General features: G+C 44.1%; 1 protein-coding gene across 3 annotated transcripts in view; it reads left to right on the top strand.

Moving 5' to 3' along the window:
- The window catches only part of LOC106604348 (glutamate receptor 1), a 171,646-nt gene that overhangs the window by 43,785 nt on the left and 104,622 nt on the right, over nt 1-23,239 (top strand). For all 3 annotated transcript variants that reach the window (XM_045717945.2, XM_045717944.2, XM_045717946.2), the window contains exon 4: nt 6,475-6,659. In XM_045717945.2, coding sequence (XP_045573901.1) covers nt 6,475-6,659 — 185 coding nt within the window. The remainder of the gene's footprint in view (nt 1-6,474; nt 6,660-23,239) is intronic.

The following is a 23,239-nucleotide window of genomic DNA, read 5'->3' as shown; positions in this document are numbered from 1 at the left end:
GATTCCATTATTAGTTCTTTTGAGGGCCAGATTCCTTTATTAGTTCTTAAGAGGGCCAGATTCCATTATTAGTTCTTATGAGGGCCAGATTCCACTATTAGTTCTTTTGAGGGCCAGATTCCATTATTAGTTCTTATGAGGGCCAGATTCCACTATTAGTTCTTTTGAGTGCCAGATTCCATTATTAGTTCTTATGAGGGCCAGATTCCATTATTAGTTCTTTTGAGGGCCAGATTCCTTTATTAGTTCTTAAGAGGGCCAGATTCCATTATTAGTTCTTATGAGGGACAGATTCCACTATTAGTTCTTAAGAGGGCCAGATTCTATTATTAGTTCTTTTGAGGGACAGATTCCATTATTAGTTCTTATGAGGGCCAGATTCCATTATTAGTTCTTATGAAGGCCAGATTCCATTATTAGTTCTTATGAGGGCCAGATTCCATTATTAGTTCTTATGAGGGCCAGATTCCATTATTAGTTCTTATGAGGGCCAGATTCCATTATTAGTTCTTTTGAGGGCAAGATTCCTTTATTAGTTCTTATGAGGGCCAGATTCCATTATTAGTTCTTATGAGGGCCAGATTCCATTATTAGTTCTTATGAGGACCAGATTCCATTATTAGTTCTTTTGAAGGCCAGATTCCATTATTAGTTCTTTTGAGGGCCAGATTCCTTTATTAGTTCTTATGAGGGCCAGATTTCCTTATTAGTTCTTATGTGGGCCAGATTCCACTATTAGTTCTTATGAGGGCCAGATTCTATTATTAGTTCTTTTGAGGGCCAGATTCCATTATTTGTTCTTATGAGGGCCAGATTCCATTATTTGTTCTTATGAGGGCCAGATTCCATTATTAGTTCTTATGAGGGCCAGATTCTATTATTAGTTCTTTTGAGGGCCAGATTCCATTATTAGTTCTTATGAGGGCAAGATTCCATTATTAGTTCTTATGAAGGCCAGATTCCATTATTAGTTCTTTGGAGTGCCAGATTCCATTATTAGTTATTTTGAGGGCCAGATTCCATTATTAGTTCTTATGAGGGCCAGATTCCATTATTAGTTCTTATGAGGGTCAGATTCCATTATTAGTTCTTTTGAGGGCCAGATTCCATTATTAGTTCTTATGAGGGCCAGATTCCATTATTAGTTCTTATGAAGGCCAGATTCCATTATTAGTTCTTTTGAGTGCCAGATTCCATTATTAGTTCTATTGAGGGCCAGATTCCATTATTTGTTCTTATGAGGGCCAGATTCCATTATTAGTTCTTATGAGGGCCAGATTCCATTATTAGTTCTTATGAGGGCTAGATTCCATTATTAGTTCTTTTGAGGGCCAGATTCCATTATTAGTTCTTATGAGGGCCAGATTCCATTATTAGTTGTTATGACGGCCAGATTCCATTATTAGTTCTTATGAGGGCCAGATTCCATTATTAGTTCTTATGAGGGCCAGATTCCATTATTAGTTCTTTTGAAGGCCAGATTCCATTATTAGTTCTTTTGAGGGCCAGATTCCTTTATTAGTTCTTAAGAGGGCCAGATTCCATTATTAGTTCTTATGAGGGACAGATTCCACTATTAGTTCTTAAGAGGGCCAGATTCTATTATTAGTTCTTTTGAGGGCCAGATTCCATTATTAGTTCTTATGAGGGCCAGATTCCATTATTAGTTGTTATGAGGGCCAGATTCCATTATTAGTTCTTATGAGGGCCAGATTCCATTATTAGTTCTTATGAAGGCCAGATTCCATTATTAGTTCTTATGAGGGCCAGATTCCATTATTAGTTCTTATGAGGGCCAGATTCCATTATTAGTTCTTATGAGGGCCAGATTCCATTATTAGTTCTTTTGAGGGCAAGATTCCTTTATTAGTTCTTATGAGGGCCAGATTCCATTATTAGTTCTTATGAGGGCCAGATTCCATTATTAGTTCTTATGAGGGCCAGATTCTTTTATTAGTTCTTATGAGGGCCAGATTCCATTATTAGTTCTTATGAGGACCAGATTCCATTATTAGTTCTTTTGAAGGCCAGATTCCATTATTAGTTCTTTTGAGGGCCAGATTCCTTTATTAGTTCTTATGAGGGCCAGATTTCATTATTAGTTCTTATGTGGGCCAGATTCCACTATTAGTTCTTATGAGGGCCAGATTCTATTATTAGTTCTTTTGAGGGCCAGATTCCATTATTTGTTCTTATGAGGGCCAGATTCCATTATTAGTTCTTATGAAGGCCAGATTCCATTATTAGTTATTTTGAGTGCCAGATTCCATTATTAGTTCTATTGAGGGCCAGATTCCATTATTAGTTGTATTGAGGGCCAGATTCCATTATTAGTTCTTATGAGGGCCAGATTCCATTATTAGTTCTTATGAGGGCCAGATTCCATTATTAGTTCTTATGAAGGCCAGATTCCATTATTAGTTCTTTTGAGTGCCAGATTCCATTATTAGTTCTTATGAGGGCCAGATTCCATTATTAGTTCTTATGAGGACCAGATTCCATTATTAGTTCTTTTGAAGGCTAGATTCCATTATTAGTTCTTTTGAGGGCGAGATTCCTTTATTAGTTCTTATGAGGGCCAGATTCCATTATTAGTTCTTATGAGGGCCAGCTTCCATTATTAGTTCTTATGAGGGCCAGATTCCTTTATTAGTTCTTATGAGGGCCAGATTCCATTATTAGTTCTTATGAGGGCCAGATTCCATTATTAGTTCTTATGAGGGCCAGATTCCATTATTAGTTCTTTTGAGTGCCAGATTCCATTATTAGTTCTATTGAGGGCCAGATTCCATTATTTGTTCTTATGTGGTCCAGATTCCATTATTAGTTCTTATGAGGGCCAGATTCCATTATTAGTTCTTATGAGGGCCAGATTCCATTATTAGTTCTTTTGAGGGCCAGATTCCATTATTAGTTCTTATGAGGGCCAGATTCCATTATTAGTTCTTATGAAGGCCAGATTACATTATTAGTTCTTTTGAGTGCCAGATTCCATTATTAGTTCTTATGAGGGCCAGATTCCGTTATTAGTTCTTATGAGGGCCAGATTCCATTATTAGTTCTTATGAGGCCCAGATTCCATTATTAGTTCTTTTGAGGGCCAGATTCCATTATTAGTTATTTTGAGGGCCAGATTCCATTATTAGTTGTTATGAGGGCCAGATTCCATTATTAGTTCTTTTGAAGGCCAGATTCCATTATTAGTTCTTTTGAGGGCCAGATTCCATTATTAGTTGTTATGAGGGCCAGATTCCATTATTAGTTCTTATGAGGGCCAGATTCCATTATTCGTTCTTATCAGGGCCAGATTCCATTATTAGTTGTTATGAGGGCCAGATTCCATTATTAGTTCTTATGAAGGCCAGATTACATTATTAGTTCTTTTGAGTGCCAGATTCCATTATTAGTTCTTATGAGGGCCAGATTCCGTTATTAGTTCTTTTGAGGGCCAGATTCCATTATTAGTTGTTATGAGGGCCAGATTCCATTATTAGTTCTTATGAGGGCCAGATTCCATTATTCGTTCTTATGACGGCCAGATTCCATTATTAGTTTTTTTTTAGGGCCAGATTCCATTATTAGTTCTTTTGAGGGCCATATTCCGTTATTAGTTCTTATGAGGGTTATTTTCATGGTGTGCAGACTCAACCTCTTGTTCTATTTCAGGGAGTAAGGGGCAAACAGGTTTTATTTTGACTACAATAATTGTGTATGTTCTTGTGGAAAAGGGGTGCAGACTGTGGAGACTGTGAGATTGAGCTGACCATGGTCCTGGAATCACACCACGACAACAGAAGGTTGAGAAGAAAAAAGACAGAAAGGGAAAGAGTGTTTTCTGTCTGGGGAGTTGACCATGGTCCTGAAACTAGACCTTGAAATAGAGGAGTTGACCAGGGTCCTGTAGTTTCAGGACAATGGTCAACACCTCTGTTTCAGAGTGGTTAGTTTCAGACCTTGGTCAACTCCTATATTTTAACGTCTAGTTTCAGGACCATGGTCAACTCCTCTGTTTCAGAGACCATGGTCTGAAACTAACCACTCTGAAACAGAGGTGTTCACCATTGTCCTGAAACAAACCACTCTGAAACAGAGGAGTTGACCGTGGTCCTGAAAGCAGAAGCTCCGTCTATGGAGTTCTCTGCTGTCCATAGCAGTCAATGGTTTAATGTGACTGACTGCTGGGATTGAAACCAAGTATTCTGAACTCCACTGGACTGTATTTGCCCACTGAACTAAAGCTATGTCCGATTTCTCAAATGATTTATGTGATTTGACACGTTGTATTTATCAGGTGTCACCAACCCCTTTAATCACTTCACAACCTCTCCTCTAAACCGTCCAACGGAGCCAGGCATCCATCACCTTTCACCATAATTCTGACTAGTTAGACACACACCAACAACCCTGCTGCAAATATGGCATGTGAAATATGTAAAAAGGGTCATATGCCATTTTTGATTATTCTCTCTAGTGCAGTTGTGACTGGCTGTGTGGAATACAGCTTCATGTATTAGCTTAGCTTATAATGTAATTGTTATAATTCAGTATTTGGTTTAGTAATGGCCACCGCTCTCCAGCTTGTAAAAGCTTTGTTTACCTTCTGGAATAACTGTCTGTCCCCTCCCAGGAGGATTCTGATTGGTCTAATATGATACTGTGTGTGTGTGTGTGTGTGCCTCCCACACTATAAATCTGCAGCCATGATCGATGTGTTCCCTAATGGCCTCTTATTCCCTGTCCCTGTTCTGAGCCGCGCGCCCATTGGTTCCCTGGCCTGTTCCCCCATGATACTTTAGTGCATTAGCAGCCTATGGGGACAGCTTAATGGAGTGGCCTGGATGTAATTGGTGCCTCTGAGGGACTGTCTGTGTGTGTGCACGGCCAGCCTTAGCCTTTTGCGGGCCCTTAGCAAGATTTGGTTAGGGGTCCCCCCACCTCCGTCAAAACATTTTAGTGGTCCTGCAATTCTACACAATGGAGCATATAGAAAATCTAGCAGTTTTATAACACATTTCATGCAATTCTACACATTTTGCCATGGGGAAGAGAAAAAATAACAGTTTTACAGCTCACTCAATTAGCCCATTTCAGCTAACATTTTTTAGGTTGGAAGTTTGTCTAGCCAGCTTTCTAAACTCGTAGTAATCATGACCGAGTCCTGACCGGCAACGCAGGACACATGCTCAGAAGCCCTAACCTCCATGGGTCACCCATTGTCAATCAGATATCTGCAATTCTACACATTTTGTCAAGGGGTGATTTTCTTTTGCCATTTTAAAGATCATTTTCTGCAATTCTACACATTTTGCATGACTTATGCCATGTTAATAAGATATCTGATTGACAATGGGTGACCCATGGAGGTTAGGGCTTCTGAGCATGTGTCCTGCGTTGCCGGTCAGGACTCGGTCATGATTACTACGAGTTTAGAAAGCTGGCTAGACAAACTTCCAACCTAAAAAATGTTAGCTGAAATGGGCTAATTGAGTGAGTCTCAGTGACTGACATAACAAGAGAAAAACTGCTGATGCACAACCAAAATTCGAAATTGTACCTTCTGTATTCTACGATTTTAACTCTAAATAGTAAGTTGAGTTGAGTTCCAAAAAAAATACATATATAAAGAAAATGGTCGGGGGCCCCCTTGCGGCCACTTATGTCGCTTATGCCTGTGGCCGCCCTGGTGTGTGTGTGTGGTGTGCATGGGCGTGTGTGTGTGTGTGTGTGTGTGTGTGTGTGTGTGTGTGTGTGTGTGTGTGTGTGTGTGTGTGTGTGTGTGTGTGTGTGTGTGTGTGTGTGTGTGTGTGTGGAGTGATTATTCAGAGTAACACCAAGTGCTGTAACAACATATCTGTACATGACATCCCAGTTGTCATAATGAACTGTCCCTCTGGGGCCGGTAATCATATATTACATTGCTGTGCTGTTAGAGAAAGTCTTATGATGGATAGGTCTATGTTAGCATGAGAGCTTTCTTATTGATGGATAGGTCTTATTGGGCAAGATGCTTCTTGGACTTAGTGGTCAAGATGCTTCTTGGGCTTAGTGGGCAAAATGCTTCTTGGACTTAGTGGTCAAGATGCTTCTTGGACTTAGTGGGCAAGATGCTTCTTGGGCTTAGTGGGCAGGATGCTTCTTGGGCTTAGTGGGCAAGATGCTTCTTGGGCTTAGTGGGCAAGATGCTTCTTGGGCTTAGTGGGCAAAATGCTTCTTGGGCTTATTGGACAAGATGCTTCTTCGGCTTATTGGGCAAGATGCTTCATGGGCTTAGTGGGAAAGGTACTTCTTGGGCTTTTGGACAAGATGCTTGGTTTCTAAGATATGTCAGTCATACAGTGTAAATTATGACATACGATGCATCCAACATGGCACCCTATTCACCATATACTGCACCGGGGCACCAGGGAAGAGTATGTCTTTTGGAACACAGCCATAGTTCACCTCTAACCCATAACCTTTGCCCCTGACCTGTAGGCCTGTCGGTGCTGCAGAAGGTCCTGGACACGGCTGCTGAGAGGAGCTGGCTGGTGACGTCTGTCAACGTGGAGACCATGACGGAGGCCTCGTTCCTCAAGGTGTTCCAAGACCTGGACAAGAGGAAGGAGGGACAGATCATCATCGACTGTGAGACCGAAAGACTCACCTCCATCCTAAAAAAGGTAACAAGATAGAGAGACTCACCTCAACCCTCAAAACGGTAATGAGACTGTGACATTGCAGGAGTCATCTGCATCGCTAGTAGTGGGCCAGCAATGGCAAAAATGGTAAGCAGTTGTCCATGATTCAGCTACCATACATAAGCCAGAACTTTGCCATACCTGGTTTGGCCAGAACTGTGCCACATAAAAATGCCGGTCAGATGAAAAAGTAGGCCTGATTTGGGTCATTGTACTTTTGCTTTCTGTGAATTAATTGAATCCAGACATTTGAGAAAGCATCGCTCTGTTGCACGTGAGACATAATTAACATGAATTCTCAGTGAAATAAACACCACATAGCTAGCAAAAGATGGGACAGAGAAAGACAGAGAGTAATAAAAAGAGAGAGAAGAGAAGGTAAGAGAGACAGGTTGACGTTTATTGTCATGAATCTTGCCGTGGAGGCAGAACTGAGCGATTTCCGCTAGATAGTCCAGCTGCAAAGTCAAAATAGGCTATATGTGACCTTGGTTGAGGAACAATGGGAAAGTAATTCTGCTTTGAAAGTTGATAAACTTGTAACTCCACTTTTGAGAAAATGGTCCATGAATGTTTTGGTACACCTACTGGAGAGCACTTCTTTGTCTACACCCATTCAGCATCGTTCACACCCTCTTAAGCCTTAGCCCACCCATCTCTTTAAGGATTCACATCTGAGGCCATGTGCTAAAAAGAGTGAGTAAGGTAGTATAGTAAACAACCAAAGATTTCAAGACAAAGTGTTTGAAAGTAGTAGGAACAACTCCAGGTAAAAATACATTGATGTAGTCCTTGGCCTATAGTGCATTTGTAAAGTATTCAGACCCCTTTACTTTTTCCATATTTTGTTACGTTACAGTCTTATTCTAAAATTGATTACGTTGTATTTTTTCCTCACCAATCTACACACAATACCCCATAATGACAAAGCAAACAGAAATATCACATTTAAGTATTCAGACCCTTTACTCGGTACTTTGGTGAAGCACCTTTGGCAGTGATTGTAGCCTCAAGTCTTCTTGGGTATGACACTTCAAGCCTGGCACACCTGTATTTGGGGAGTTTCTCCCATTCTTCTCTGCAGATCCTCTCAAGTTCTGTCAGGTTGGATGGGGAGATTTGCTGCACAGCCATTTTCAGGTCTCTCCAGAGATGTTCGATCGGGTTCAAGTCCGGGCTCTGGCTGGGCCACTCAAAGACATTCAGAGACTTGTCCTGAAGCCACTCCTGCGTTTTCTTGTGTGTGTGCTTAGGGTCGTTGTTATGTTGGAAGGTGAACCTTCGCCTCCCTCTGAGGTCCTGAGCACTCTGGAGCAGATTTTCATCAAGGATCTCTCTCTACTTTGCTCCGTTCATCTTTTCCTCAATTCTGACTAGTCTCCCAGTCCCTGCCGCATAAAAACAACCCCACAGCATGATTCTGCCGGTACCATGCTTCACCGTAAGGAGGGTGCCAGGTTTCCTCGAGACGTGACTCTTGGCATTCAGGCCATAGAGTTCAATAATGGTTTCATTAGACTAGAGAATTTGGTTTCTCATGGTCTGAGAGTCTTTAAGTGCCTTTTGGCAAGCGGGCTGTCATGTGCCTTTAACTGTGTCTTCCATCTGGCCACTCTATCATAATGGCCTGATTGGTGGAGTGCTGCAGAGATGGTTGTCCTTCTGGAAGGTGCTCCCATCTCCACACAGGAACTTTCAAGCTTAGTCAGAGTGACCATTGGGTTCTTAGTCAGCTCCCTGACCAAGGCCCTTCTCCCCCGATTGCTCAACTTCTTCCATTTAAGAATGATGGAGGCCACTGTGTTCTTGGAGACCTTCAATACTGCAGACATTTTTTGGTACCCTTCCCCATATCTGTGGCTCGGCACAATCCTGCCTCGGAGCTCCATAGACAATTCCTTCGACCTCATGGCTTGGTTTTTTCTCTGACATGCAATGTCAACTCTGGGACCTTATATGGACAGGTGTGTGCCTTTCCAAATCATGTCCAATCAATTGAATTTACCACAGGTGGACTCCAATCCAGTTGTAGAAACATCTCAAGGATGGACAATGGAAACAGATACACCTGAGCTGAATTTCCAGTCTGATAGCCAAGGGTCTGAGTAACTTATGTAAATAAGGTATTTCTGTTTTTTATTTGTGATAAACTAGCAAAAATGTCTAAAAACCTGTTTTCACTTAATGTCATTGTCACATCCTGACCAGTAAAGGGGTTATTTGTTATTGTAGTTTGGTCAGGACGTGGCAGGGGGTGTTTGTTTTATGTGTTTCTGTTTTTTTGGGTTAATGTTCTATGTTAGTCTATTTCTATGTTAGTTCTAGTTTTTCTATTTCTATGTTTACTTTATTGGGTTGACCTTCAATTGGAGGCAGCTGTTCCTCGTTGCCTCTAATTGAATGTCCTATTTAGTAGGGGTGTTTTTTCATGGGTTTTTGTGGGTAGTTGTTCCGTGTTTAGCGTTTTGCCTGACAGGACTGTCTTCGTCGTCATTGTTTGTTATTTTGTTTTGTGTTCACGTTCCTTCAATAAAAGAAGATGAGTTCACACATTCCCGCGCGCCTTGGTCCCATCTTTACAACGAGCGTGACAGTCATTATGGGCTATTGTGTGTAGATTGATAAAAATAATAATATTTAATCAATTTTAGAATAAGGCTGTAACATAACAAAATGTGTAAAAAGTCAAGGGGTTAGGGTTAGGGTTAGGGTTAGGGTTACTTTCCTAACGCACTCTATATCCTAGTCTGACTTTGGTGCAGGTCACGTTGTTCTTCACATTACCGTCTCTGGTAAACACACACTATATCAAATAAAATCTAAGTTTATTTGTCACATGAACAGGAAACAGAAGGTGTAATTGGTACAGTGAAATGGTTACTTCCATATTTGGACAGTAGCAATATCAAAAATAGAAAGTGTCCAGATAAAAATATGATATAAATATTTAATAATTATTAGATGACGCTTTCCCAGACACACTTGTCTAAATTGATGGGTCATGTGAAAGAAATGCTATAACCCCCAGCCACATCTAGCTAAGTGGATGGGTCACTACTGTCTAGACATGTCCATGAAATACAATAGATGTCCGTAATCACCCTCAGACACACCTGGCTAACTTGATGGGTCATGTAGTCATCTGGTGAAGTGGAGTGTTTTGTTTAGATGTAGCTATCTAGCTAAACAATTAACCATAATCCCTACCCATAGCTACAGTACAAACGGATTGTCATAGCTAGCCACCATGCATGAAATGCTGTTGTATGAATCTGCAGGTAGCTAAAGCTAACCAACTAGGTTCAATGTTGCTAGCTATGTAATGCAAATGGCTTCCTGAGATACGTATAATGCAAATACACAGATCACACACTTAAGGTTAGCTGATGAGCCAGCAAGCTAACGTTCGCTAGCTAGCTAGCCATACCATTTAACCTGCAAAAAAAGCTACTTTGACAACATTTGAAATGTATAATATCTGAAAATTACCCGTATACATGGATGAAGTGTTCACGGCAGTGTGTCTTTCCGTTTGGTTTGTAGCGAGCTACAGCTTGTTTGGCCTGTTGTGTCAAGTCACTCTGGTTCACACTGATTGTATGCAAAAAGTTGTCCATCACAACATTTTCCCACTGATCTTCATCGATAGCGCCTGCTAAATTCAGGGCAGCAATGTTGTTGAGAGCTGTAGCAACGCTTTTGCAGTTCTGCATGGCTAACGATATATCTTTAACCTCTATGGGCTAGGCGGGACGTAATCGTCCCACCTACGTAACAGCCAGTGTAATCCAGTGGCGCGATTTTCAAATACCTTAAAAATCCTATTACTTCAATTTCTCAAACATATGACTATTTTACAGCTATTTAAAGACAAGACTCTCGTTAATCTAACCACACTGTCCGATTTCAAAAAGGCTTTACAACGAAAGCAAAACATTAGATTATGTCAGCAGAGTACCCAGCCAGAAATAATCAGACACCCATTTTTCAAGCTAGCATATAATGTCACAAAAACCCAGAAGACAGCTAAATGCAGCACTAACCTTTGATGATCTTCATCAGATGACAACCCTAGGACATTATGTTATACAATACATGCATGTTTTGTTCAATCAAGTTCATATTTATATCAAAAAACAGCTTTTTACATTAGCATGTGACGTTCAGAACTAGCTTCCGGGGAATTTACTAACAATTTACTAAATTACTCACGATAAACGTTCACAAAAAGCATAACAATTATTTTAAGAATTATAGATACAGAACTCCTCCATGCACTCGATATGTCCGATTTTAAAATAGCTTTTTGGTGAAAGCACATTTTGCAATATTCTAAGTACATAGCCCAGCCATCACGGGCTAGCTATTTAGACACCCGGCAAGTTTAGCCTTCATCAAAATCAGATTTACTATTAAAAAAGTTTGATTACCTTTTGTTGTCTTCGTCAGAATGCACTCCCAGGACTGCTACTTCAATAACAAATGTTGGTTTGGTCCAAAATAATCCATCGTTATATCCGAATAGCGGCGTTTTGTTCGTGCGTCCCAGACACTATCCGAAATGGTAAATCAGGGTCGTGCGCATGGCGCAATTTGTGACAAAAAAATTCTAAATATTCCATTACCGTACTTCGAAGCATGTCAACCGCTGTTTAAAATCAATTTTTATGCAATTTATCTCGTAAAAAAGCGATAATATTCCGACCGGGAATCTCCTTTTCGGCAAACAGAGGAAAAAACACAAAGACGGGGGCGGCCACTGCACGCGCCTAAGCCCACAGTCCCTTGATCGGCCACTTGACAAAGGCGATAATGTGTTTCAGCCTGGGGCTGAAATGACGACATTCAGGTTTTTCCCGGGCTCTGAGAGCCTATTGGAGCCGTGGGAAGTGTCACGTTACCGCAGAGATCCTTTGTAATTGAATGAGATGTCAAAGAAAGACAATAAATGGTCAGACAGGCCACTTCCTGTAAAGGAATCTCTCAGGTTTTGACCTGCCATTTGAGTTCTGTTATACTCACAGACACTATTCAAACAGTTTTAGAAACTTTGGAGTGTTTTCTATCCAAAGCCAATAATTATATGCATATTCTAGTTACTGGGCAGGAGTAGTAACCAGATTAAATCGGGTACATTTTTTTATCCAGCCGTGTCAATACTGCCCCCTATCCCCAACAGGTTAAAAAAAAACTGTAGTAGAAAGGATTATCTATACATACTGAGCAGATCACGTTAAAAACAGAAGCGTGCTATGTGGCAGACCAATCTGAACTCATCTCTCGGCATATTCAACCCATCCGTTATCTCAGCCTATCATGGCTAGCAGGAAGGGTCCTGTCTTTTTCCGTGGCTAAACCTACTGGGCTCGTAATTTAACAATTTTATCCATATTTACAAATGACATACAAGTTTGTTATTAAGGCATTAAGGCACATGTGGTTAGGGTTAGTTAGGATTTCAGAGTTTATGACTTTCTGGCTGTGCCAGATAATGTAGAGCTGCCTCCAGGGCAAGATTAATGACAATAAAGGCCAAACTGTGGATAAGAGGATCCTCCCAGGCAGCGGTCGTCCAGTGTAGTGTATTAGTCTCAGTGTATTAGAGACAGGAGATATAGATACTGTTAGGTTGACATTTGGAGCTGTAGAGAAACACTTACTCACCACGCTACTGATGCCTGGGAAGGGTGTATCCTGGCATAGCAATTAATGACACACACACACGCACGCATGCACGCACGCACGCACGCACGCACACACACACACACACACACACACACACACACACACACACAGACACACAGACACACAGAAACACGCACCCCTCCCCCACACGTATGTGTCCTTCCCCCTCCCACACACAAATAAAAACAGAAAGAGCCCGAGACCTCTCTCCCCTCTCTCTCCTCCAACGCTTGGCTCTAGCTGTGTGAAGACAGTGTCCCCTCTCTCTCCTCCAACGCTTGGCTCTAGCTGTGTGAAGACAGTGTCCCCTCTCTCTCCTCCAACGCTTGGCTCTAGCTGTGTGAAGACAGTGTCCCCTCTCTCTCCTCCAACGCTTGGCTCTAGCTGTGTGAAGACAGTGTCCCCTCTCTCTCCTCCAACGCTTGGCTCTAGCTGTGTGAAGACAGTGTCCCCTCTCTCTCCTCCAACGCTTGGCTCTAGCTGTGTGAAGACAGTGTCCCCTCTCTCTCCTCCAACGCTTGGCTCTAGCTGTGTGAAGACAGTGTCCCCTCTCTCTCCTCCAACGCTTGGCTCTAGCTGTGTGAAGACAGTGTCCCCTCTCTCTCCTCCAACGCTTGGCTCTAGCTGTGTGAAGACAGTGTCCCCTCTCTCTCCTCCAACGCTTGGCTCTAGCTGTGTGAAGACAGTGTCCCCTCTCTCTCCTCCAACGCTTGGCTCTAGCTGTGTGAAGACAGTGTCCCCTCTCTCTCCTCCAACGCTTGGCTCTAGCTGTGTGAAGACAGTGTCCCCTCTCTCTCCTCCAACGCTTGGCTCTAGCTGTGTGAAGACAGTGTCCCCTCTCTCTCCTCCAACGCTTGGCTCTAGCTGTGTGAAGACAGTGTCCCCTCTCTCTCCTCCAACGCTTGGCTCTAGCTGTGTGAAGACAGTGTCCCCTCTCTCTCCTCCAACGCTTGGCTCTAGCTGTGTGAAGACAGTGTCCCCTCTCTCTCCTCCAACGCTTGGCTCTAGCTGTGTGAAGACAGTGTCCCCTCTCTCTCCTCCAACGCTTGGCTCTAGCTGTGTGAAGACAGTGTCCCCTCTCTCTCCTCCAACGCTTGGCTCTAGCTGTGTGAAGACAGTGTCCCCTCTCTCTCCTCCAACGCTTGGCTCTAGCTGTGTGAAGACAGTGTCCCCTCTCTCTCCTCCAACGCTTGGCTCTAGCTGTGTGAAGACAGTGTCCCCTCTCTCTCCTCCAACGCTTGGCTCTAGCTGTGTGAAGACAGTGTCCCCTCTCTCTCCTCCAACGCTTGGCTCTAGCTGTGTGAAGACAGTGTCCCCTCTCTCTCCTCCAACGCTTGGCTCTAGCTGTGTGAAGACAGTGTCCCCTCTCTCTCCTCCAACGCTTGGCTCTAGCTGTGTGAAGTCAGTGTCCCCTCTCTCTCCTCCAACTCTTAGCTCTAGCTGTGTGAAGACAGTGTCCCCTCTCTCTCCTCCAACGCTTGGCTCTAGCTGTGTGAAGACAGTGTCCCCTCTCTCTCCTCCAACGCTTGGCTCTAGCTGTGTGAAGACAGTGTCCCCTCTCTCTCCTCCAACGCTTGGCTCTAGCTGTGTGAAGACAGTGTCCCCTCTCTCTCCTCCAACGCTTGGCTCTAGCTGTGTGAAGACAGTGTCCCCTCTCTCTCCTCCAACGCTTGGCTCTAGCTGTGTGAAGACAGTGTCTGGTGTGTGTGAGTGTTATTGATGACCTGGTGTCCACAGTTAAGGTAGCATCACTTCTCACCAGTTTACAGCAGCGGAGCCACAGCGGTTCTCAGCTCAGACAGACTCCATCCATCACAGAGGTCTGCTCCCTGCTCTCTGCCTCTATAGCAGCCTGTGTTTTACACACACACACACAGACACACACACACACACACACTGCCCCGCCATACACAGACTCAAATTTTCACCAGATAATGTCAGAGGATATATGAATGAGGACATGTTTATTTTTACTCTTGGAATGCTGATGTAGTCCCTTTAAATATGGAACATCAATAGCCACAACATAATCTTTGATTCATAAAGGTTTAAGTCAAGCAAGTGACTACACATACAATAGAATGGACCTTCATTTTCTAACAGGACAAGCTGCGCGAGGGCCATAGGGTCAAAAGTGCTGAATTATAGGGAAAAGCATTTGGGACGCACATAAGGACTACAGAGGTTTGAGTGTTTATTGTGAAATCAGTTGGGGCCTCATGGAAACTACGCTAGCACACTGTCCATGTGTCTTCCCCAGTGTGACTGTGTCTTGGCCATCATATTCCCCCAGTGTCTTGGTATCAGCGTCTCTCCTCTCCTGTGTTTTCCTTGCTGGAGGCTGTGCTGTAGGACATGCCTTGTGCTAGGGTCACCCTTAATAACTAATGAAACTGTCTGCCATGCCCTCCAGCCTGCTCCCACCGCACACACACACACACACACACAAACACACACACACACACACGCACACATGCACACATGCACACACACACGCACACACGCACACACACACACGCACACGCACACGCACACGCACACGCACACGCACACACACACACACGCACACGCACACACGCAGTGGGGATATGAACGTGTGGGAGACTCTCAGAGGAAGCAAATATGTTGGGAATGTGTGAGGTCATGTAAAGTCCATGATGAGTTACAGAACTCCCACTCGATCTGTCAGTTACAGAACCCCCACTCAGTCAGTTACAGAACCCCCAATCTCTCTGTCAGTTACAGAACTCACACTCGATCTGTCAGTTACAGATCCCCCACTCTGTCAGTTACAGAACCCCCAATCTCTCTGTCAGTTACAGAACTCACACTCGATCTGTCAGTTACAGAACCCCCAATCTCTCCATCAGTTACAGATCGCCCACTCTGTCTATCAGTTACAGATCCCCACTCTGTCTATCAGTTACAGATCCCCCACTCTGTCTATCAGTTACAGATCCCCCACTCTGTCTATCAGTTACAGATCCCCCACTCTGTCTGTCAGTTACAGAATCCCCACTCTGTTTGTCAGTTACAGATCCCCCACTCTGTCTATCAGTTACAGATCCCCCACTCTGTCTATCAGTTACAGATCCCCCACTCTGTCTATCAGTTACAGATCCCCCACTCTGTCTATCAGTTACAGATCCCCCACTCTGTCTATCAGTTACAGATCCCCCACTCTGTCTATCAGTTACAGATCCCCCACTCTGTCTGTCAGTTACAGAATCCCCACACTCTCTGTCAGTTACAGATCCCCCACTCTGTCTATCAGTTACAGATCCCCCACTCTGTCTGTCAGTTACAGAATCCCCACACTCTCTGTCAGTTACAGAATCCCCACTCTATCTGTCTATAGCCTCAGATGTATAGACTGAGCTGTACATTAATATTACCCCCACTCTGTCTGCCTATCTTCCCCACTCCCTCTTCTCCCCTCCACACTCCCTCTCCTCTCCTCCCACTCCCTCTCCTCCTGTCTCCTCCTGTCTCCTCCTGTCTCCTCCCTCTTCTCTCCTACCTGCTCCCTCTCCTCCACACTCCCTCTTCTCTCCTCCCCACTCCCTCTCCTCCTGTCTCCTCCCTACTCCCTACTCCCTCTTCTCTCCTACCTGCTCCCTCTCCTCTCCTCCCCACTCCCACTCCCTCTCCGCTACTCCCCTCTCCCTCTCCGCTCGTCCTCTCCTCTCCTCTCCTCCCCTCTCCTCCTCTCCTCCCCTTGCATCCCCTCTCCTCCTCTCCTCCCCTCTCCTCCCTTCTCCTCTCCTCCCCTCTCCTCCACACTCCCTCTTCTCTCCTCCCCACTCCCTCTCCTCCTGTCTCCTCCTGTCTCCTCCCTACTCCCTCTTCTCTCCTACCTGCTCCCTCTCCTCCCCACTCCCTCTCCTCTCCTCCCCACTCCCTCTCCGCTACTCCCCTCTCCCTCTCCGCTCGTCCTCTCCTCTCCTCCCCTTCTCTACTCCCCTTTCCTCCTCTCCTCCCCTCGCATCCCCTCTCCTCCTCTCCTCCCCTCTCCTCCCTTCTCCTCTCCTCCCCTCTCCTCCTCTCCTCTCCTGTTCAGTGTAGTGTCATAAATGACAGTGTTATGACAGAGTGTGTAGGGTTGTGTTTGTCATAAATGACAGTGTTATGACAGAGTGTGTAGGGTTGTGTTTGTCATAAATGACAGTGTTATGACAGAGTGTGTAGGGTTGTGTTTGTCATAAATGACAGTGTTATGACAGAGTGTGTAGGGTTGTGTTTGTCATAAATGACAGTGTTATGACAGAGTGTGTAGGGTTGTTTGTCATAAATGACAGTGTTATGACAGAGTGTGTAGGGTTGTGTTTGTCATAAATGACACATAAACCTCATTAGGCAGCCTCCCCCTACTCCCCCACGGGGGACGGTGTGTGTGCATGCGTGCATGGGTGGGTACATCTGTGTGTGTGTGCATGCTTGCACGCATTTCTGTACATTGAATCCTCAGTGGTTGAGTGCACAATGCTTTAATGTGAGCTAATGTACAACCGTCATATAGTTAGTGCCATGTTTTTAATCAGTGTCTTTCTCATCTGTGGTAAATTGTAATGACTATTTAATAGGGATGTGTATCTTTCCCTTTCAAGACGATTCAATACGTATCTAGATAGATGGGCTTCCAGTATAGAAACGTTTTAGTTAGAAAACAATTCGGTGAGGTTCGGTTTGATTAAAGAACAAAACGATGCGGTTCGATACGATTCGATGCACTAACATTTGTTGCATAAACACATTCATTTTCCATTCTAAAATAAAATATTGTGCTGATGGAGCTCATGAGCTGGGCCTCTCTCAGCTGAATCTGTCTGAGCTGGGCCTCTCTGAGCTGGATCTGTCTGAGCTGGGCCTCTCTGAGCTGGGCCTCTCTGAGCTGGGCCTCTCTGAGCTGGGCCTCTCTGAGCTGGATCTGTCTGAGCTGGGCCTCTGAGCTGGGCCTCTGAGCTGGGTCTCTCTGAGCTGGATCTGTCTGAGCTGGGCCTCTCTGAGCTGGGCCTCTCTGAGCTGGGCCTCTCTGAGCTGGGCCTCTCTGAGCTGGATCTGTCTAAGCTGGGCCTCTCTGAGCTGGGCCTCTCTGAGCTGGGCCTCTCTGAGCTGGGCCTCTCTGAGCTGGATCTGTCTGAGCTGGGCCTCTGAGCTGGGCCTCTGAGCTGGGTCTCTCTGAGCTGGATCTGTCTGAGCTGGATCTGTCTGAGCTGGGCCTCTGAGCTGGGCCTCTGAGCTGGGCCTCTGAGCTGGGCCTCTGAGCTGGGCCTCTGAGCTGGGCCTCTCTGAGCTGGGCCTCTCTGAGCTGGGCTTCTCTGAGCTGGGCCTCTCTGAGGTGGCTCTGTCTGAGCTGGGCCTCTCTGAGCTGGGCCTCTGAGCTGGGCCTCTGAGCTGGGCCTCTCTGAGCTGGGCCTGTCTGAGCTGGGCCTCTCTGAGCTGGGCTTCTCTGAGCTGGGCCTCTCTGAGGTGGCTCTGTCTGAGCTGGGCCTCTCTGAGCTGGATCTGTCTGAACTGGGCCTCTCTGAGCTAGATCTGTCTGAGCTGGGCCTCTCCGAGCTGGGCCTCTCTGAGCTGGGCCTCTCCGAGCTGGGCCTCTCTGAGCTGGGTCTCTCTGAGCTGGATCTGTCTGAGCTGGGCCTCTCTGAGCTGGGTCTCTCTGAGCTGGGTCTCTCTGAGCTGGGCTCTGTCTGAGCTGGGCCTCTCTGAGCGCGGGCCTCTCTGGCCTGGCTCTGTCTGAGCTGGGCCTCTCTGACCTGGATCTGTTTGAGCTGGATCTGTCCGAGCTGGGCCTCTCTGAGCTGGATCTGACTGAGCTGACTTCTGTGTGTGTAAATGATTTATGTCTATGGTGTATGCATTGTGTGTGCGTGAATTATGTATGTCTATGGTGTATACTAGTATGTGTGCACCTGATCTGAGCCATTTTGGAGATTAGACATCTACCACCCCACTACCACTATCAGATTAGAGTCATAAGGAAGACTAGCCATCTACCAGACCACTACCACTATCAGATTAGAGTCATAAGGAAGACTAGACATCTACCACCCCACTACCACTATCAGATTAGAGTCATAAGGAAGACTAGACATCTACCAGACCACTACCACTATCAGATTAGAGTCATAAGGAAGACTAGACATCTACCAGACCACTACCACTATCAGATTAGAGTCATAAGGAAGACTCGACATCTACCACCCCACTACCACTATCAGATTAGAGTCATAAGGGAGACTAGACATCTACCACCCCACTACCACTATCAGATTTGAGTCATAAGGGAGACTAGACATCTACCAGACCACTACCACTATCAGATTAGAGTCATAAGGAAGACTAGACATCTACCAGACCACTACCACTATCAGATTAGAGTCATAAGGAAGACTAGACATCTACCAGACCACTACCACTATCAGATTAGAGTCATAAGGAAGACTAGACATCTACCAGACCACTACCACTATCAGATTAGAGTCATAAGGGAGACTAGACATCTACCAGACCACTACCACTATCAGATTAGAGTCATAAGGGAGACTAGACATCTACCAGACCACTACCACTATCAGATTAGAGTCATAAGGAAGACTAGACATCTACCAGACCACTACCACTATCAGATTAGAGTCATAAGGAAGACTAGACATCTACCACCCCACTACCACTATCAGATTAGAGTCATAAGGGAGACTAGACATCTACCAGACCACTACCACTATCAGATTAGAGTCATAAGGAAGACTAGACATCTACCACCCCACTACCACTATCAGATTAGAGTCATAAGGAAGACTAGACATCTACCAGACCACTACCACTATCAGATTAGAGTCATAAGGAAGACTAGACATCTACCAGACCACTACCACTATCAGATTAGAGTCATAAGGGAGACTAGACATCTACCACCCCACTACCACTATCAGATTAGAGTCATAAGGAAGACTAGACATCTACCACCCCACTACCACTATCAGATTAGAGTCATAAGGGAGACTAGACATCTACCAGACCACTACCACTATCAGATTAGAGTCATAAGGAAGACTAGACATCTACCACCCCACTACCACTATCAGATTAGAGTCATAAGGGAGACTAGACATCTACCAGACCACTACCACTATCAGATTAGAGTCATAAGGAAGACTAGACATCTACCACCCCACTACCACTATCAGATTAGAGTCATAAGGGAGACTAGACATCTACCAGACCACTACCACTATCAGATTAGAGTCATAAGGGAGACTAGACATCTACCACCCCACTACCACTATCAGATTAGAGTCATAAGGAAGACTAGACATCTACCACCCCACTACCACTATCAGATTAGAGTCATAAGGGAGACTAGACATCTACCAGACCACTACCACTATCAGATTAGAGTCATAAGGAAGACTAGACATCTACCACCCCACTACCACTATCAGATTAGAGTCATAAGGGAGACTAGACATCTACCAGACCACTACCACTATCAGATTAGAGTCATAAGGGAGACTAGACATCTACCACCCCACTACCACTATCAGATTAGAGTCATAAGGAAGACTAGACATCTACCACCCCACTACCACTATCAGATTAGAGTCATAAGGGAGACTAGACATCTACCACCCCACTACCACTATCACTACCACTACCCCCCCCCCCCCCCCCCCCCCCCCCCACCCGCACTTTGGTTCTGAAATCACCATCATCCAATAATGAACTTGTCATCTTTGCAGATTAAGTGTTTGAGCTAGTACTATATCATTATCTATTGTTTACAAATTAGATATGACATAGCTAATGAATATATTGCACAACGTTGAATTTCACCCCCATTTTAAAATCAAGTGGTTTTGACCGTTTGTAATTTTTTTGTGAGCTTCTTTTCTCCTCATCTTTGCCCATGCAGCGCGCTTCACAAACATGATTCGCCATTATGAAATTATCAACTTTACCCTGTATATCTAAAAAGGACCATATACACTGATTGTTTTGCCCCAGCCCCAGCTAACACACCTGTCTCCAATAATCAACTAATCTTTAGATTGGAATGCAATTAGTTTAATCAGCAGTGTTAGCTAGGGATAAAGAGTGACAGCCCTCCGGCCCGCCGAGGACTTGAGTTTCCATACCTGGTTTAAAGTACGACAGCACTCCGGCGGCCCCTGAGGACTGGAGTTTCCCATACCTGGTTTAAAGTATGACAGCACTCCGGCCCCCAAGGACTGGAGTTTCCCATACCTGGTTTAAAGTATGACAGCACTCCGGCCCCCGAGGACTGGAGTTTCCCATACCTGGTTTAAAGTACGCTAGCACTCCGGCCCCTGAGGACTAAGTTGCCCATTCCTGGTTTAAAGCAAAACTACCATAACTAGTTAGCTAGTTAACATGACCTTTATGAATTATGTTTTGTTCTAGAAGATAATATCAGTTAGTTAACATGACCTTTGTGAATTATGAAGCCTTTATGTGATTTATGTGCTTGTTTTGATTACATAAATTATTCAAAATTCACAAAAAGAGACATTAGTTGATGAAGATTATCTCACAGAACAAAATGTACAAGATCTCCTAATCCTATGTTTACCACAGACCTTATTTACGGCGTTTATCCAAAAACCCAACAAAAACAACATTTCCCCATAGGCTTTGTCCAACAAACCATGGCGGAGTTAATGCCTACAAAAAGACGCCATTACTACTGCTCTGTATAGCCAGATGAAAGATTACTTTTATTCCAGAAAAACACAATTTTCAACAGCACATACAGTTGAAGTCGGAAGTTTACAATCACTTAGGTTGGAGTCTTTAAAACAAATTTTTCAACCATTCCACAAATTTCTTGTTAACAAACTATAGTTTTGGCAAGTCGGTTAGGACATCTACTTTGTGCATGACACAAGGAATCTTTCCAACAATTGTTTACAGACAGATTATTTCACTTATAATTCACTGTATCACAATTCCAGTGGGTCAGAAGTTCACATACACTAAGTTGACTGTGCCTTTAAAAAGCTTGGAAAATTCCAGAAAATGATGTCATGGCTTTAGAAGCCTCTGATAGGCTAATTAACATCATTTGAGTCAATTGGAGGTGTACCTGTGGATATATTTCAAGGCCTACCTTCAAACTCAGTGCCTCTTTGCTTATCATCATGGGAAAATCAAAAGAAATCAGCCAAGACCTCAGAAAAAAGTCTGGTTCATCCTTGGGAGTAATTTCCAAACGCCTAAAGGTACCACGTTCATCTGTACAAACAATAGTACGCACAGTAAAACGAGTCCTAACCTGAAAGGCCGCTCAGCAAGGAAGAAGCCAATGCCCCAAAACCACCATAAAAAAGCCAGACTAGGGTTTGTTACTGCACATGGGGACATAGATCGTACTTTTTGGAGAAATGTCCTCTGGTCTGATGAAACAAAAATAGAACTGTTTGGCCATAATGGCCATTGTTATGTTTGGAGGAAAAATGGGGAGGCTTGCAAGCCGAAGAACACCATCCAAACCGTGAAGCCCGGGGTTGGCAGCATCATGTTGTGGGGGTGCTTTGCTGCAGGAGGGACTGGTGCACTTCACAAAATAGATGATATCACGAGGAAGGAAAATGATGTGGATATATTGAAGTAACATCTCAAGACATCAGTCAGGAAGTTAAAGCTTGGTCGCAAATGGGTCTTCCAAATGGACAATGACCCCAAGCATACTTCCAAAGTTGTGGCAAAATGGCTTAAGGACAACAAAGTTTTTATAACAAAAAAAAAATTATTTCACCTTTTTCTAACCAGGTAGGCCAGTTGAGAAAAGGTTTTCATTTACCACTGCGACCTGGCAAGATAAAGCAAAGCAGTGCGACAGGAACAACAACACAGAGTTACACATGTCAAGGTGTTGGAGTGGCATCACAAAGCCCTGGCCTCAATCATATAGAACATTTGTGGGCAGAACTGAAAAAGCGTGTGCGAGCAAGGAGGCCTACAAACATGACTCAGTTACACCAGCTCTGTCAGGAGGAATGGGCCAAAATTCACCCAACTTATTGTGGGAAGCTTGTGGAAGGCTACCTGAAACGTTTGACCAAAGTTGAGCAATTTAAAGGCAATGCTACCAAATACTAATTGAGTGTATGTAAACTTCTGTCCCACTGGGAGTGTGATGAAAGGAATAAAGGCTTAAATAAATCATTCTCTCTACTATTATTCTGACATTTCACATTCTTAATATAAAGTGGTGATCCTAACTGACCTAAGATAGGGAATTTTTACTAGGATTAAATTGGAATTGTGAAAAACTGAGTTTAAATGTATTTGGCTAAGGTGTATGTAAACTTCAGACTTCAACCGTAGATAACAATGACCTAGCAAATTACATAGGTTGTCACTCAACTAGTAAAGCCTAATTTCATCCAAGCCATTTTAACATTTGAATGCTGAAGGTGCTGTGCAGATGTACCAGATCAGGAACAGGCTGTCTACCTCAGATTGGTCAGCATGCGAAGCTGGGCAAAGTGCACAGTTTGACTAGACTACTGATGTTCCCTGGGGTTGTTCGGCATGCAAAATGACTTGTAGATCAATGACTGTCAACACAGTTACATGCTTAGTTTGACGTTGAAGGAGAGGACGTATCAGTTGTCACAAAATATGAGTCTTTTTGGAAGTTACAAAGAAAGTAATATGAGCAACAACAAAAAATGTGAAATTTGATTCAGAAGGTTTGAATGGATTTTCTGACCGATGCATGTTACATTTGGTGTGATGAAGTCATGTTTGAAAGGATTTTGTGATGTATATTTGTATGCATGGGATGAGACTACAGGAATGATTATGCTGAATATTCATATTTTAGAGTCACTGCTGTTACAATGTCTTAC

The sequence above is a fragment of the Salmo salar genome, chromosome 05 (assembly GCF_965601325.2).
Source record: "Salmo salar chromosome 05, fSalSal1, whole genome shotgun sequence".
In the NCBI taxonomy this organism is placed as follows: domain Eukaryota; kingdom Metazoa; phylum Chordata; class Actinopteri; order Salmoniformes; family Salmonidae; genus Salmo; species Salmo salar.
Note: the sequence above shows the minus strand (reverse complement) of the source record. Positions and strands in the feature narration are given on the sequence as shown.